The following is a 13,135-nucleotide window of genomic DNA, read 5'->3' as shown; positions in this document are numbered from 1 at the left end:
CATGGCCTTTTGGAAATAATCCTTGCCTGGATCTTTGTGAAATTACTTAATGGGGGGTTGCAGCTAGATAATTCTTGTGGCCTTCATAGCTCACCTATTAGGCAACAGACTAATGGAAGAGGTACAGGTGAGGCTGGCATCCTAACAGCTGTGCTGAGAGCCACATTTTCCTCTCAAGTAGGGGTTGTGAAGCACTGCCTTTGAAATTTGGAGCTTTCCTCTTTAATTGCTCAAAGTGTAGCTTAAACAGAGTGTGATTCTAACATGGGTGAATGGGGAGAAAAGTGGATGGGTCTGATTCATCTCACAGAGCAAAATGAGATGATCTGTGCTGAAGAAATGGCTTGGCTCCAGCTCAGTTTGAGATGGTTTTCCTTGTGAGAGAGCTTGCATGGAGACAAGGATACTGAAATATTGTCACTTGACTGGTCAGTTGATCTTTAAGGTCCCTTCCAACCCAGACCATTCTACGATTCTATGATTCTGTGGTTCAATTTGATGCTGCTTCAGGCACGCAGCTTTGAATCACCTCTGCTTAAAGCCGTGGTCAAGGCTTAAATCATGTCAGGGTCACTGGATGGTCATCTGGAAGGCTGGTGAGGGCAAAAGGGAGAGCAGGCATAGCTGTAAGCAGAGGGTGGATTGCCTTATTGTAACCCAATTTACTGGTTTTATTAGCAGCCACCAGTTCCTCACTGGGGCTGACCCTCCAGCCTGAGAGGGCTGCCCTGGGATGTGTTCAGTGTGCAATGACAAGAGTAGTAAAACCCAGGAAGGAATCAACCTTTTTCTCTCCTTCTGGTCCTCCATGTCCACACACACTTTCCTTCCAGGCTGCAGAGCCAACTGCTGCATAGCCAGGATGGAGACTGTCCCACCACAGTAATCTGCACAGGTTGAAAATCATAGAATCATTAAGGTTGGAAAAGACCTCTAAGATCTTCAAGTCCAACCTTCTACACAACACAACCAGCACAAAGTACCTGAAATGAAAGAACAGTATTGCAGTATTATGGTGAGGTTTAGTAAGGTCTTTACCGTTTGAATGGGTGCTGAGTGCTTTTGTTGCATGTTGGAAATTGCCCATCTCTTGGGCTTTTTGGTTGGATTTGTAGTGCCTGGTGCATGACCAAACCCAGAAGGTGAATACTGATCAACAAAAGCCTGGGAAAATGAGATGCTATCAGAGAATCACCAAATCCCAAGCATGGTGAGGGGCACCCACAGCAGCTTGTCCAAGATCACAATGGCCAACTGGGTTTGGAATCTCTTCAGTCAAGGAGACTCCACAACGTCTTTGGGAAGCCTGCTCCAAGGCTCCAGCACCCTCACAGTAAAGAAGCTCCTTCTGAAGTTTACTGTACAGCTCTGCTGATGAAGGAAGAGCTGGATTGGTATTTCATTGCTATTCTAAGCAATGTTTTCTTTCTCAAATGACCTTCTGGTTTTGTTCATGAAGATGTGGATATCAAACCAACTGAAGTGCACCAAAATGAAACCCTAATGAAATCACAGGCTGAAACTGCTCATCTCTCAATAATCTTCTTTGCATTTTTCAGATCATCTCTGCAAACCAAGATGTGTGGGCAAATCATTCTGACCATGTTTGTGCTCTTGGGTAAGTTACTACAGACATAAGTTTGTTGGAAATGATGCTGAATGAAAGGTCATCACCATTTCTGCTTTACAGGGGTGTGTCAAGCCATGCTACTGCATTAGCACCTTAGCACAACATGCATCTAGAACAAAGGACCTGATGCTGACATGAAAGGGTGACACTCTCAGAGTTGTGTCTGGTTCTGCTGGGACTTAGTCCCAGACCAGCCATGGGCTGCAGGACATTAGCAGGTTGGAGCCAGCCAGGACAGGTGACTTGAGTTGGCTTCAGGTGTATCTCAGACCATCAGCATCACACTCGATATAAAGGTGGAGATTAGCTGAGGAGAAGTTCTTGCTCAATCTGGGACTCCTTGCTCCAGCTCATCTTGCTCCTCTTCCCCCTCTTACTCTTGAGGACTGCCTTCCTGGGTGCTATGACTGCTGCATTTTTGCTAGACTGACTGTAACTTTGTATCTCTTGTGTTGCCTTTGGTAGTAATTTGTCTGTTTCACAAAATCCGTTTTCATTCCTTGCATGCTGCATACAGTTCTGCTGTCCCCATCATAAGGACATAGAACTGTTGGAGTGAGTCCGGAGGAGGGCTGGTCACACCTCTGCTATGAGCACAGGCCGAGGGAGCTGGGGTTTTTCAGCCTAGAGAAGACTCCTGGGGGACCTCATAGCTGCCTTCCACTACCTGAAGGGAGCCTACAGGAAGGCTGGAGAGGGACATTTCGTAAGGGTGTCCAAGTGACAGGACGAGGGGGAATGGTTTGAGGCTGCGGGAGAGGAGGTTTAGACTGGATCTTAGGAAGAAGTTCTTCAGTACAGGGGTGTTGGGACTCTGAAACAGGTTACCCAGGGAAGTTGTGGATGCTCCCTCCCTGCCCTCCCTAGGACCAGGTTGGATGAGTCCTTGAGCAAACTAGTGTAGTTGAGAGATGTTTCTGCCCTTGGTGGAGAGGTTGGAGCAGATGTCCCTTCCAACCTGAGCCATTCTATGATTTCATCCTGTGGCTCTTGTCTCCTTTTCCCAATTCCCCTTTCTCTTCTGGGAAGGGTGGGTGATGTAGCTGCTATATTTGAGCCCCAGCTATAGGCTAAATGTAGACAGTTGATTTGACACCTGACATCTCTCTGGGATCTGATTTAAATATCTTACCTGAGAGTTCTAGACCTTGAATTTGAGAGTTGAGCCGAAGTTTTAATGGGTTTGGATAAACTCTAAAAAGCATTCCTTATACTGGTGATGTGGATAGGGTGGCCAGTGGGTACAAGGGTACAATCCCCTGGTATTTAATTCTAGGCTTGCTTTCAAAGCTGTGGGTGGCTTTACTCTGGATTATTGGATTTGTGCAGTTCATCACTCCTGGGTGTGGGCTTAGAGGTGCCACTCTAACTTAGGTTATGGAATTGTAAATTCTTTAATTACATGGATTTCTGATACCTATGAAATGATAGTAGGTGAAGAGATCTTGGTATATCCTTGGGTGCTTCCACCAGTTTGCTTATATTGTCAGGTCATGGCCTTGCTTAGAGTAAAATATGCAAATGGTGAACCTCCTTGGCTTGCCATAAAGACACCAAGGTTGATATCTCAAGGAATAAGTGATTGGACAAGAGGAAATGGCCTCAAGTTGTGCCAGAGGAGGGTTAGGTTGGACACAAGGTACCATTTTTTTTCCTGCAAAAGGATTGTCAAGGCTGCCCAGGGCAGTGGCAGAGTCCCCCCATCCCTGGAGGGGCTTCAGAGCTGTGGAGATGTGGTGCTGAGAGACGTGGTTTAGTGGTGACCTGGTAGTGCTGGGTTAAAGGTTGGCCTCAATGATCTTGGAGGTCTTTTTCAACCAAAACATTTCTGAGATTCTGTGGTGGGATATGTGGGGGGATAGGCATTATTGGGAAGTGGTAGGAGTCTCTTCCCACGCCCTAGCCGACTCTGTAATTTGAGCAGTATGTTATTTATCTGCTCTGCTTCATAGGCAATCATGTCACCTACTCATTGTCCTTTTTAAATCATGAATTATGGACTAAAAGCCCATTCAGTCAACTGACTCCTCTGCATGCAGCCAGGAGGCTCTAATGAAGCTGATATTTACAGAAGCACAAACTCTGGGAAATGAGCAGGGAGGAAAGAGCAGAACCCATCAGGGGTCTGGCAACACAAAATCTGCATCAAGAGAAAATGAAGCCCTCAAACACACTCTGTAATGACACTGTCTGCTCCTAAGGTAGCCTGGTCTAGTTGCAGATGTCCCTGCTCACTGCAGGAAGGCTGCATTGGATGACCTTTAAAGGTCCATTCCAACCCAAACCATTCAATGATTCTATGCCATTCTTCCCCAAAGTCACTAGACCTAAGTTCTTGTTTTCTCAAGCTCTTGTAATGGGTCAAGACCAAGAGTGTTGGGGAAGCATCTCTTTGAGGTAAACCAGCTTATATTAATTAAAGATAAAATGAACCCTAAACCTAAGTTCAGACACTCTACAGGTATTGTTGTAATATAGGTGTTCTATTCACCCTGAGCAAAGCCTCCAGGACAAGGTGTAAGCAGGTGGAGATGTTTATTACGTTATACAGCAAAGTTATATAGTCTATCACAAGACTATATAGAAGGCACAGGTGTCACATCTTTCTTAGTTATTTTCTACTGGCATGCATGTAATTAAGGCATACAATAGGTCAAAATAACAAAACAATATTTTAACACATCCAACCAAATTCTGCCTAGTTTCTCTCTCTCAGTTTCAAGATGTTCACATTCTTTTCTGAGTCACAGACTAAACATAGCCTTCTCCAATTCGAACAAAGGCAAATCTTCCCCATAGCCTTCCAAAGCTATCCAAACCCATCCTTCTCCTACAAGGTATGAGTCATCTACCCTTGTGGTGTTGGGACACTTGCAATCCAGGTTCATATAACACAGCTCCATCGCTGTAGAAAAAAACAATCCTGTTTTGTGATTTGGGTCCCTTGCTACAAGAAAGACATTGAGAGGCTGGGGTATGTCCAGAGAAGGTCAAAGAAGCTGGTGAAGGGTCTGGAGGAGAGCAGCTGAGGCAACTGGGGTTGTTCACCCTGGAGAAATGGAGACTGAGGAGGGACCTCATTGCTCTCTAAAACTCCCTACAAGGATGTTGGAGTGAGGTGCAGGTTGGTCTCTTTTCACTAGTGTCAGGTGACAGAACAAGAGGAAATGACCTGAAATTGTGCCAGGGGATGTTTGGGTTGGAGATTAGGAAAAATGGCTCTCCTGAAAGAGTGGTCAGGCATTGGAATAGCCTGCCCAGGGAGGTATAGAAGAAATGTGTGGACACGGCACTTAGGGACATGGTTTAATGGCCATGGTGGTATTGGGTCAGTGGTTGAACTCAATGATCTTAGAGGTCTTTTCCAATCCAAACAATTCTTTGATCCCATGTCTCATGGTAACAAACACCAGAAAATAGTATTACAGGAATATGTGGCTGGGTGTGACTGTGTCACCTCAGGGCACTCTCTGGGAAATGAGATGTAGGAATGTCCTGGTTTGAGCTAGAACAGAACTAATTCTGCTCAGAGTTCTGGCTGCTGAGCTCAATTACTGCTCAGTGAGGCACTTTCTGCAGTTCAGGGCAGCTTTGCACAGCCAGGGGCTGCTGCTAGCAGTGAGAATGTGATGGGGAGAGACACTGCCAAGGGCTGGGCTGCAGAAGGGCTCTGCCTTGGACTTGCTCCTGGCCATGCCAAGGGCACTGCCACTGCTTGTGCCGCACACTGGGGTGCAGGAAGGCAAGGGTGTCCTGCCACCCCACGGGTCAGGCACCCTCTGTGCCCACTGCAGCATCTGTCACTTGTGACACCCACTCGGAGGGGATGTTTGTATTTATTTTGTCTGCATCTGAGAGAACAGCCCCTGGAAGCAGCCTGATTTTCTGCCATGGATGTGTTTCCGCATAACATCAACCACTCCTTTTCACTGTCAAGTCAGATGAACTTTTTCATTCTGTCTCAAATCAGTTTGCCTTTATACTTGCAGACTTCCTTCCAGTGGCAGTTGCCCATTGTATGATCCATCAGATTCCATCCTGGGACTTCACGTTGCCCTTTATGCTGCTGAATGAGACATTTCTGAGTCCTTTCTCTGCTGGAGTTGTCCAGAGCTGGTCTGGTTTGAGGAGAGAGCATGGAACATCCACAACTAAGCTTCCCTTGCTGATGAATGAAGAAAGGTTTCTGTGTTGCCTTTGGAGTGACAGCAACATCGATTGTTCTTTGTACAGAGCAAGCATGCAGGCAAGGAGGTTTATCCCTTCTGAAATAAGTGTCTCTGCTTCTCAGGAAATGGGTAAGTTTTGCATTTGAAGACATAATTAGTCACTACTTCTTCCAAGAATGGTTGGGGGCTGTTGTTATTTGGGAGGACAGGGGCTGGATTGCATGAATTATTATTTCATCCAGAGCAGACAACATCACAGGGTGAAATCCTTCCTAAAAAGTCTGTAGTGTAAGATGAAGGAATTTGTATAGCACAGTTTCAAAGAGGGGAGTTAAAAAATGTTGGCTGGCTATAAGGGAGTTCAAAATGAAATATGTAGCACTGCAGATGAGGAGGTAAGGCCAGAGCTTCAAAGGGCTTTAGACACTATGAGAAATACTTGAAATATTTTGCTGGATATGGGCTTTAAACTCTTTCAGGAGAGGGGAAGATGGAGAGCAAATGCCATCTTTTTTGCCTTAGTAAGGATCTGTACATGGTTTAGGTTGAATTCTTTTTTCCTAGCCTGTTTTTCTCCTGTAAATCACAGTCTCTGGCCTGTTGGCCAACTACTGTCAGTGGCAAGAATCTTCTTGACCTCAGAAGAGGAGAATTTCATTTTACAAGAGCAGTCCCATGGAACAAATCTCTTAAAGGCTGCCACACTCAGTTTGCTGTGTTGTGTCTGCAGTACAGCTGCCTGTGTGTCCACAAAGTGTACCCAGTACAGCCACATCGAGGCTGTACCAGTTAACAGCAGCAAAACCTTCAGCCAGCAGCTTGATTTCCTTCTTCCCCTTGTGGCCTTGTCCACAAAACCTGGCAAAATGTATTCCTTCTCTAATAACAGCTGCCCATTTCGGCAAGGATTACTCAGAAGCATCTGCACACTTGTGGTCCAGGCTCACCTTCATGAATATCTGCTGCTTGTCCTCTCTCTGTGAGTGAATTCTGTCCTGGTTTTGTTGGTTTTAACACAGCTCACAATGTTTAATCCTTTCCTTTTGTTCAGATTCCAGCTGGAACGTGGAGTGTTGGATTACAGGCAAGCTGGACCTCTTGGTTTGTAGCCTGTGGGTTTTGAAGTCGTACTTGAGAGCTGACTTGAAGGTTAATCTTTTCTATGCTGTGTAAGTACAGACTGTTCAATTTGGCACTGGTAGTGTTAGAAGTCTGAAAGCATCTTCTGAAACATCAACATTGGCCTCTCAAGTTTGTAGCACAGTGGCAGTGTTGGCTTTGCAAGCAGATGACATTTTATGCAGCTTTTTCTTATCTTAGTCAGCACCTTCACAGCAAAGAAGTTTCTTCTCATGTTCAGATGGAATCTCCTGGATTCCAGTTTGAGTCCCAGCTGGGGTGAAGAGGTTCATTGTATTATGAAGGGAATTCAGTGTCACAATGCATGCATTGGCAGCAGGTGGAGGGAGGGGATTCTGCCCCTCTGCTTCCCTCTGCTGAGACCCCACCTGCAGTTCCGGGGCCAGCTCTGGAATCCTCAGCACAGCAGAGGCATGCACCTATTGTAGTGGAAGAGGCCACAGCAATGATGGGAGGGTTGGAAGCCCTCTACTGTGAGGCCAGGCTGAGAGAGTTGGGCTTGTTCAGTCTGGAGAAGAGAAGGTTCCAGGGAGACCTTCTGGTGGCCTTTCAGTGCTTCAAGGGGCCCATCAGAAAGCTGGGGACAGACCTTTGCGCAGGGCCTGTTGTGACAGGGTAAGGAGGCATGGTTTGAAACTAGAAGAAGGAGATTCAGACTGGAGAGAAGGAAGAAATGTTTGACCTTGAGGGTGGTGAGAGCCTGTCCCAGGCTGCCCAGAGAGGTGGTAGAAGCCCCATCCCTGGAATCATTGCAGGATAGGCTGTTTGGGGACCTGAGCAACTTGCTCTAATTGCACATGTCCCTGCTGCCTGCAGGGGGCTTGGATTAGATGAGGTCCTTTCCAACCCAAACTGTTTGGTTGTATTTATGAAAGCAGGCCCTACAGCCTCCCCCAAGTGCTGGTGGCATTTCTGGATTCAGTTACTTTCTGGTGCAAAGGCCAAGTGCAGTCCCTGACATTGGAGGACTCGTTTCACTGCCTCATTTCATATTAATATGTCTCTTTTTGGGTCCCTATGTTCCAGGAGAAGAGCTAGCAAAGCCCTTCAGATTTTTGGTGAGGTGACAGCTTTCCCTGCTGGCTTGCTGATACCTTAACATTCTATTTGCATGAGCCAAAATGCCTTGACAACATTCCCAGTTTTAAAAATATGCATTCCTGGCATGTGTTACTCCTTGGGAGCCTGGGGATGAAGCCAGAGTTCTCACAGATAGGACAGGCAAGGTACAAAAATAATGACCTAGAAGAATACACCAAAAAGGCTTGGGTGCTCAACAGCTTTTGATATTTTTCTCAGTGTTGAAGAAGTGTCCTCTTACTTTACATGTCCACACTTTGCCTGCTTGTAAATGATATCAAGTGACTTTGAGTAGAAAGTGGTCTGCTCTCACCAAACCAGTGTTATGCTACAAAATGGTTTGTTTCAAACCAGTTCTGTGCCAGTATTCAGTAAGAGGCTCAAGCAAAGGTTGTGATAGGGGTTTTCTCTTCTCTAGCAGCATGTCCTTGGGAAGAGACATCTGGCATTCTGTGATTGCTCGTGACTCTAGGAATGCTGTAAACCCTATGAAAGGATGGATTGATTGTTTGTTGTGTGTGAGTCTGGGAATGCTGTAAACCCTATGAAAGGATGGATTGATTGTTTGTTGTGTGTGAGTCTGGGAATGCTGTAAACCCTATGGAAGGATGGATTGATTGTTTGTTGTGTGTGAGTCTGGGAATGCTATAAACCCTATGAAAGGATGGATTGATTGTTTGTTGTGTGTGAGTCTGGGAATGCTGTAAACCCTATGAAAGGATGGATTGATTGTTTGTTGTGTGTGAGTCTGGGAATGCTGTAAACCCTATGAAAGGATGGATTGATTGTTTGTTATGTGTGAGTCTGGGAATGCTGTAAACCCTATGAAAGGATTATTTGTTTGTTTATTTATTGTCTGTGATTCTAGGAATGCTGTAAACCCTATGGAAGAATTGATTATCCATCCATCCATCCATCTAATCTTTGTTCCCAGTACTTAAAGGGGCCTACAAGAAAGCTGGGGAGGGACTTTTTACGAAGACATGTAGTGCTAGGATGAGGGAGAGTGGATTGAAGCTGGAAGAGGGGAGATTTAGACTGGAGGTGAGGAAGAAATTCTTTAGTGAGGGTGGTGAGACACTGGAACAGGTTGCCCAGGGAGGTTGTGGATGCCCCTTCCTAGAAGTGTTCAAGGCCAGGCTGGACAGGGTCTTGAGCAACCTGGTCCAGTGGAAGGTGTCCCTGCCCATGGCAGAGGGCTTGGAACTATATGATCTTTCAGGTCCCTTCCAAACCAAACCATTCTGTGATGGTTAATTACATGAACTGGAATCGATTAGCCTGAAGAATCCATTTGTGGTGACATAGTTGAATGCTCCCAGTGTGGTTGTGAGCACTGATGATAATTTTCTCTTCCAGCTGATGGTGAGGTATGGGATGTGCTCCTATTTCTGTCCTAGGTTCCTGTGTTTTTAAGGATAAATCATGCAATTTGCCTCAGTTGAGTGCATCAGTTACACGTGGAGCTGCCTTCAGCCTTCAGCTGGAAAACCTTGTGTTAGAGACTTATCCTTTCATGAATTTGGCAACCATTAGATGTTCTGCAGTCTAACAGGGTGGCTTGTTCCGGAAAGTGTTGTTGAGAGATGATTATTGACAGTCCTTAGAACCCCAGACAGATTTGCTCTGTCAGCTCCTAGCAGAGGTACCACTGCAACACCACTATATAGAGAGACTGAAAGGAAAGGTGCAATGGTGATCTTATTTGTGAGAGAATCATAGAGTGATTTGGATTGGAAGAGGCCTTGGAGATCATTGAGTTCAAACGTTATCCCAGCACTGCCAGGTCACCACTAAACCACATCCCTCAGCACCATATCTCCATGGCTTTTCAATTCCTCTAAGGATAGAGACTCCACCACTGCCCTGGGCAACCTGGTCCAGGCTTTGACAACCCTTTTGGGGAAGAAATTGTTCCTCATGTCCAACCTAAACCTCCTCTAGTACAACTTCAAGCCATTTCCTCTTGTTGTAGAATCATAGAACTGTTGAGGTTGAAAGAGACCTTTGAGATCAAGTCCAACTGCTTGCCAAGAGCTCACAATCTCACCACTGCTGCTAAGCCACTGCCACTAAACCATGTCCCTCAGCACCACATCCATGAGTCTTTTAAATACCTCCAGGAATGGTGACTCTACCACCTCCCTGGGCAGCCTGTTCCACTGCCTGAAAACCTTTACTGTGAAGCAATTTTTCCTAATATCCAACCTAAACCTCTCCTGACACAAGTTGAGTCCTATCACTTGTTTCTTGGGAGAAGAGACCAACCCCCCCCTGGCTCCAGCCTCCTTTCAGGGAGTAGTAGAGAGCTAGAAGGTTCCATCCACACAACACAGCATGGGGAGGAATGCTGTTGTTTGGTTTTTTCCCCCCTGTACACAGGTGGTTACCTGGGTGCAACTAAGCTCAGTTTGATGGTTAGAAGTTGAAACAATTATTAGGAATGATAGGAGAAAGATGTGTGGTAGTAACTCCTTTCCAGAGAGACCAGACTGAAGACCAGAGTTTGATGCAAAGCCCACACTTGTACGGACTAATTGTGGGGTTTTTGAGACTAACACAATCTGTGAGCAACACTAGAAAGCAGGGGAACTTAAAAGAGAATTCCATGAAGTCTTTGAAAGCAAATTCAGGGGAAAGCAGTGGAACCACAACTATACAAACAGAACTGTTCCAAGTACTTTAAAAGCTGTATGTCTGCCAGATACCATCAGCAGAAAGTTCCATAATTCTCCTGTCCTAAAGGAGTCTGTGAGTCCTGGTAAAAATTACTTCAGGAATGTCAGTCTTGACTGACTGCAGCACTAAGCAATGTACACTACATCTGGATAGGAACCCACAGGGCTCTTGGGGTCACAGCTGCAGAGTGCAGGTGCTGTGAGGTCAGTGTTACTGAAAATACTCAAATAGTATCCTAGAAGTAAGGTGTATGCATGATGTGTGTGTTGATCAGAGACTGATGAGAGGAGTGGGGCCCTGATTAAAGGAGATCAATGTCTGTGTTGTGTGTGCCCTTCAGTCCCAGTTGGGGTGATTTGCCTGAGCCCATCCCCAGAATCCATTAGCACTTTGTTCACTTCCAGCTTCTCTTCAGGTTTTGACCTTTTGTTTTGTAAGTAGGGCAGGTTGTGGTACCAGCATCAGTGAATTACGCCCATTTCCCATGTGTTCTACAGCTGATTAAATGTACCAGATTTAACACAAGGAAAGAGATGCTGGGGGGCCTGGAGCATCTCTGTGAGGAGGAAAGGCTGAGAGACCTGGAGCTGTTGAGCCTGCGGAAGAGCAGCCTGAGAGGGGATATGATCAATGCTCAGCAAGAGCTCCTTAATATATCTAAAGGGAGAAGGGCAAGAGGGTGAGGCCAGACACTTCTCAGTGGTGCTCAAAGACAGGACAAGGGGCAATGGGCACAAACTGGAACCCAGGAGGTTCCACCTGAGGAGGAGGAGAAAATTCTTTGGTGTGAAGGTGCTGGAGCCCTGGAGCAGGCTGCCCAGAGAGGTTGTAGATTCTCCTCTGGAGAGCTTCCAAACCCCACTGGCCATTGTGATGCTGGGCAAGCTGCTGTGGGTGCCCCTGCTTTAGCAGCAGGGTTGGACTGGATGATCTCCAGAGGTCCCTTCTATCCCCTAGCTCTTCTGCAAATGTAGAGTTTTGTGCCCTCTGGAGCCATGCCAACTCTAAAACTATTTAAACCATTTACAGAAAAGTTCTTATTCTTGAAGTTCTTTCTCTGAATTAATGAAACAAACCCTTACTATACAGCAATAATGCCAAGATTACTTCAGAACAATTCAAAACAAGCTCTTTTTTTGGTAAGGGTGAGATGTCTGGAACAGGAAGGAATCCAGGATGGTTGAACTGTCAGGATTTGCCTTGGCCTTCTTGCTGTGAGAATTTTGCCCATGAAGTGTTCACACTGTTAAATCCACTCCCTGAAGGAGGCCTGGGTCACTGGATACCTGCAGTGCACCAGAAATGTGTCTGTGCTGAAGGAGCCCAGAGAGTAACTGTGGAGTAGAAATGAGAATGAAGAACACTTGGGGAACTTCTTATTACTCTGAAAATAGAAGCAGTTTTGTGCCTACTTGTGCTGAATGTAATTCATAAGTGGAGAATAGTTTGGGTAGAGTCCCTGGAGATTGAAAACATGGCATTTATTTGATTTGCAATCTATCAAAATCATCATTAGAAAATCTGATTAAGCTATTCAGGAAACATGGATTAAACCATGCAGCTGGTAGTTGTTTGAAACTTAAAGTTTATCTTCTGGTTGGAAGAGACCTTTGAGATCATTGAATCCAACCATTCTCTAACTCTGCCAAGGCTGGTGCTAAATCATGTCCCTCAGCACCACATCTCTGCCTCTTCAGCACCTCCAGGGATGGAGATTCAACCACCTCCCTGGGAAACCTGTTCCACTGAAAACCCTTTCAGTGAAGTTTCTTCTAATGTCCAACCTAAACCTCTCCTGGTGTTAACTTGAGGCCATTACCTCTTGTCCTGCGTCTTGTTCTTTGGGAGGAGAGACCAACACCCACCTGGCTCCAGCCTCCTTTTGGGGAGTTGTAGAGAGCCAGAAGGTCTCCCCTCAGTCTCCTTGTATCCAGGCTGAACAACCCCAGTTCCCTCAGCTGCTCTTCACCTGTTCTCCAGACCCTTCACCAGCTTTGCCCTTTTCTGGACCCACTCCAGCACCTCAATGTCCTTCGTGGAGTGAGGGATGCAAAACTGCACCCAGTATTTGAGGTGTGGCCTCACCAGTGCTGAGTGCTGGGAGACAATCCCTGCCCTGGTCCTGCTGCTCACACCATTGCTGATGAGGCCAGGTTGCTGGTGGCCTGCTTGGGCACCTAGGCACACACTGGCTCATTTTCAGTTGTTGTTGCTCAACACCCTCAGGTCCTTTCTACTGGGCAGCTTTCCAGCCAGTGTTCCCCAAGCCTGGAGCATCCATGGGGTTGTTATCTTAGCGTATGCAGTTTTGGCAGTGGATTATGCAATCCAAACCTGTGTGTGTTAAGCTCTCAAGGAAGCAGTGTTAATAAAAAGAAAAACAAAAAAGGGAGGGAAAAAAATAGCTTGAAGCTAAATCTGAACATTCAGTCAAAAA

At 46.0% G+C, this 13,135-nt stretch overlaps 1 protein-coding gene across 1 annotated transcript in view; it reads left to right on the top strand.

Moving 5' to 3' along the window:
- Window positions 1-1,563: 1,563 nt before the first annotated feature.
- The window catches only part of LEPR (leptin receptor), a 36,078-nt gene continuing 24,506 nt past the window's right edge, over window positions 1,564-13,135 (top strand). Inside the window, exons 1-3 of the mRNA XM_054165242.1 lie at window positions 1,564-1,618; window positions 5,620-5,928; window positions 6,851-6,968. Coding sequence (XP_054021217.1) covers window positions 1,579-1,618; window positions 5,620-5,928; window positions 6,851-6,968 — 467 coding nt within the window. The 5' untranslated portion in view covers window positions 1,564-1,578. The remainder of the gene's footprint in view (window positions 1,619-5,619; window positions 5,929-6,850; window positions 6,969-13,135) is intronic.

The sequence above is a fragment of the Dryobates pubescens genome, chromosome 11, assembly GCF_014839835.1.
Source record: "Dryobates pubescens isolate bDryPub1 chromosome 11, bDryPub1.pri, whole genome shotgun sequence".
NCBI classification, from domain to species: Eukaryota; Metazoa; Chordata; class Aves; order Piciformes; family Picidae; genus Dryobates; species Dryobates pubescens.
Note: the sequence above shows the minus strand (reverse complement) of the source record. Positions and strands in the feature narration are given on the sequence as shown.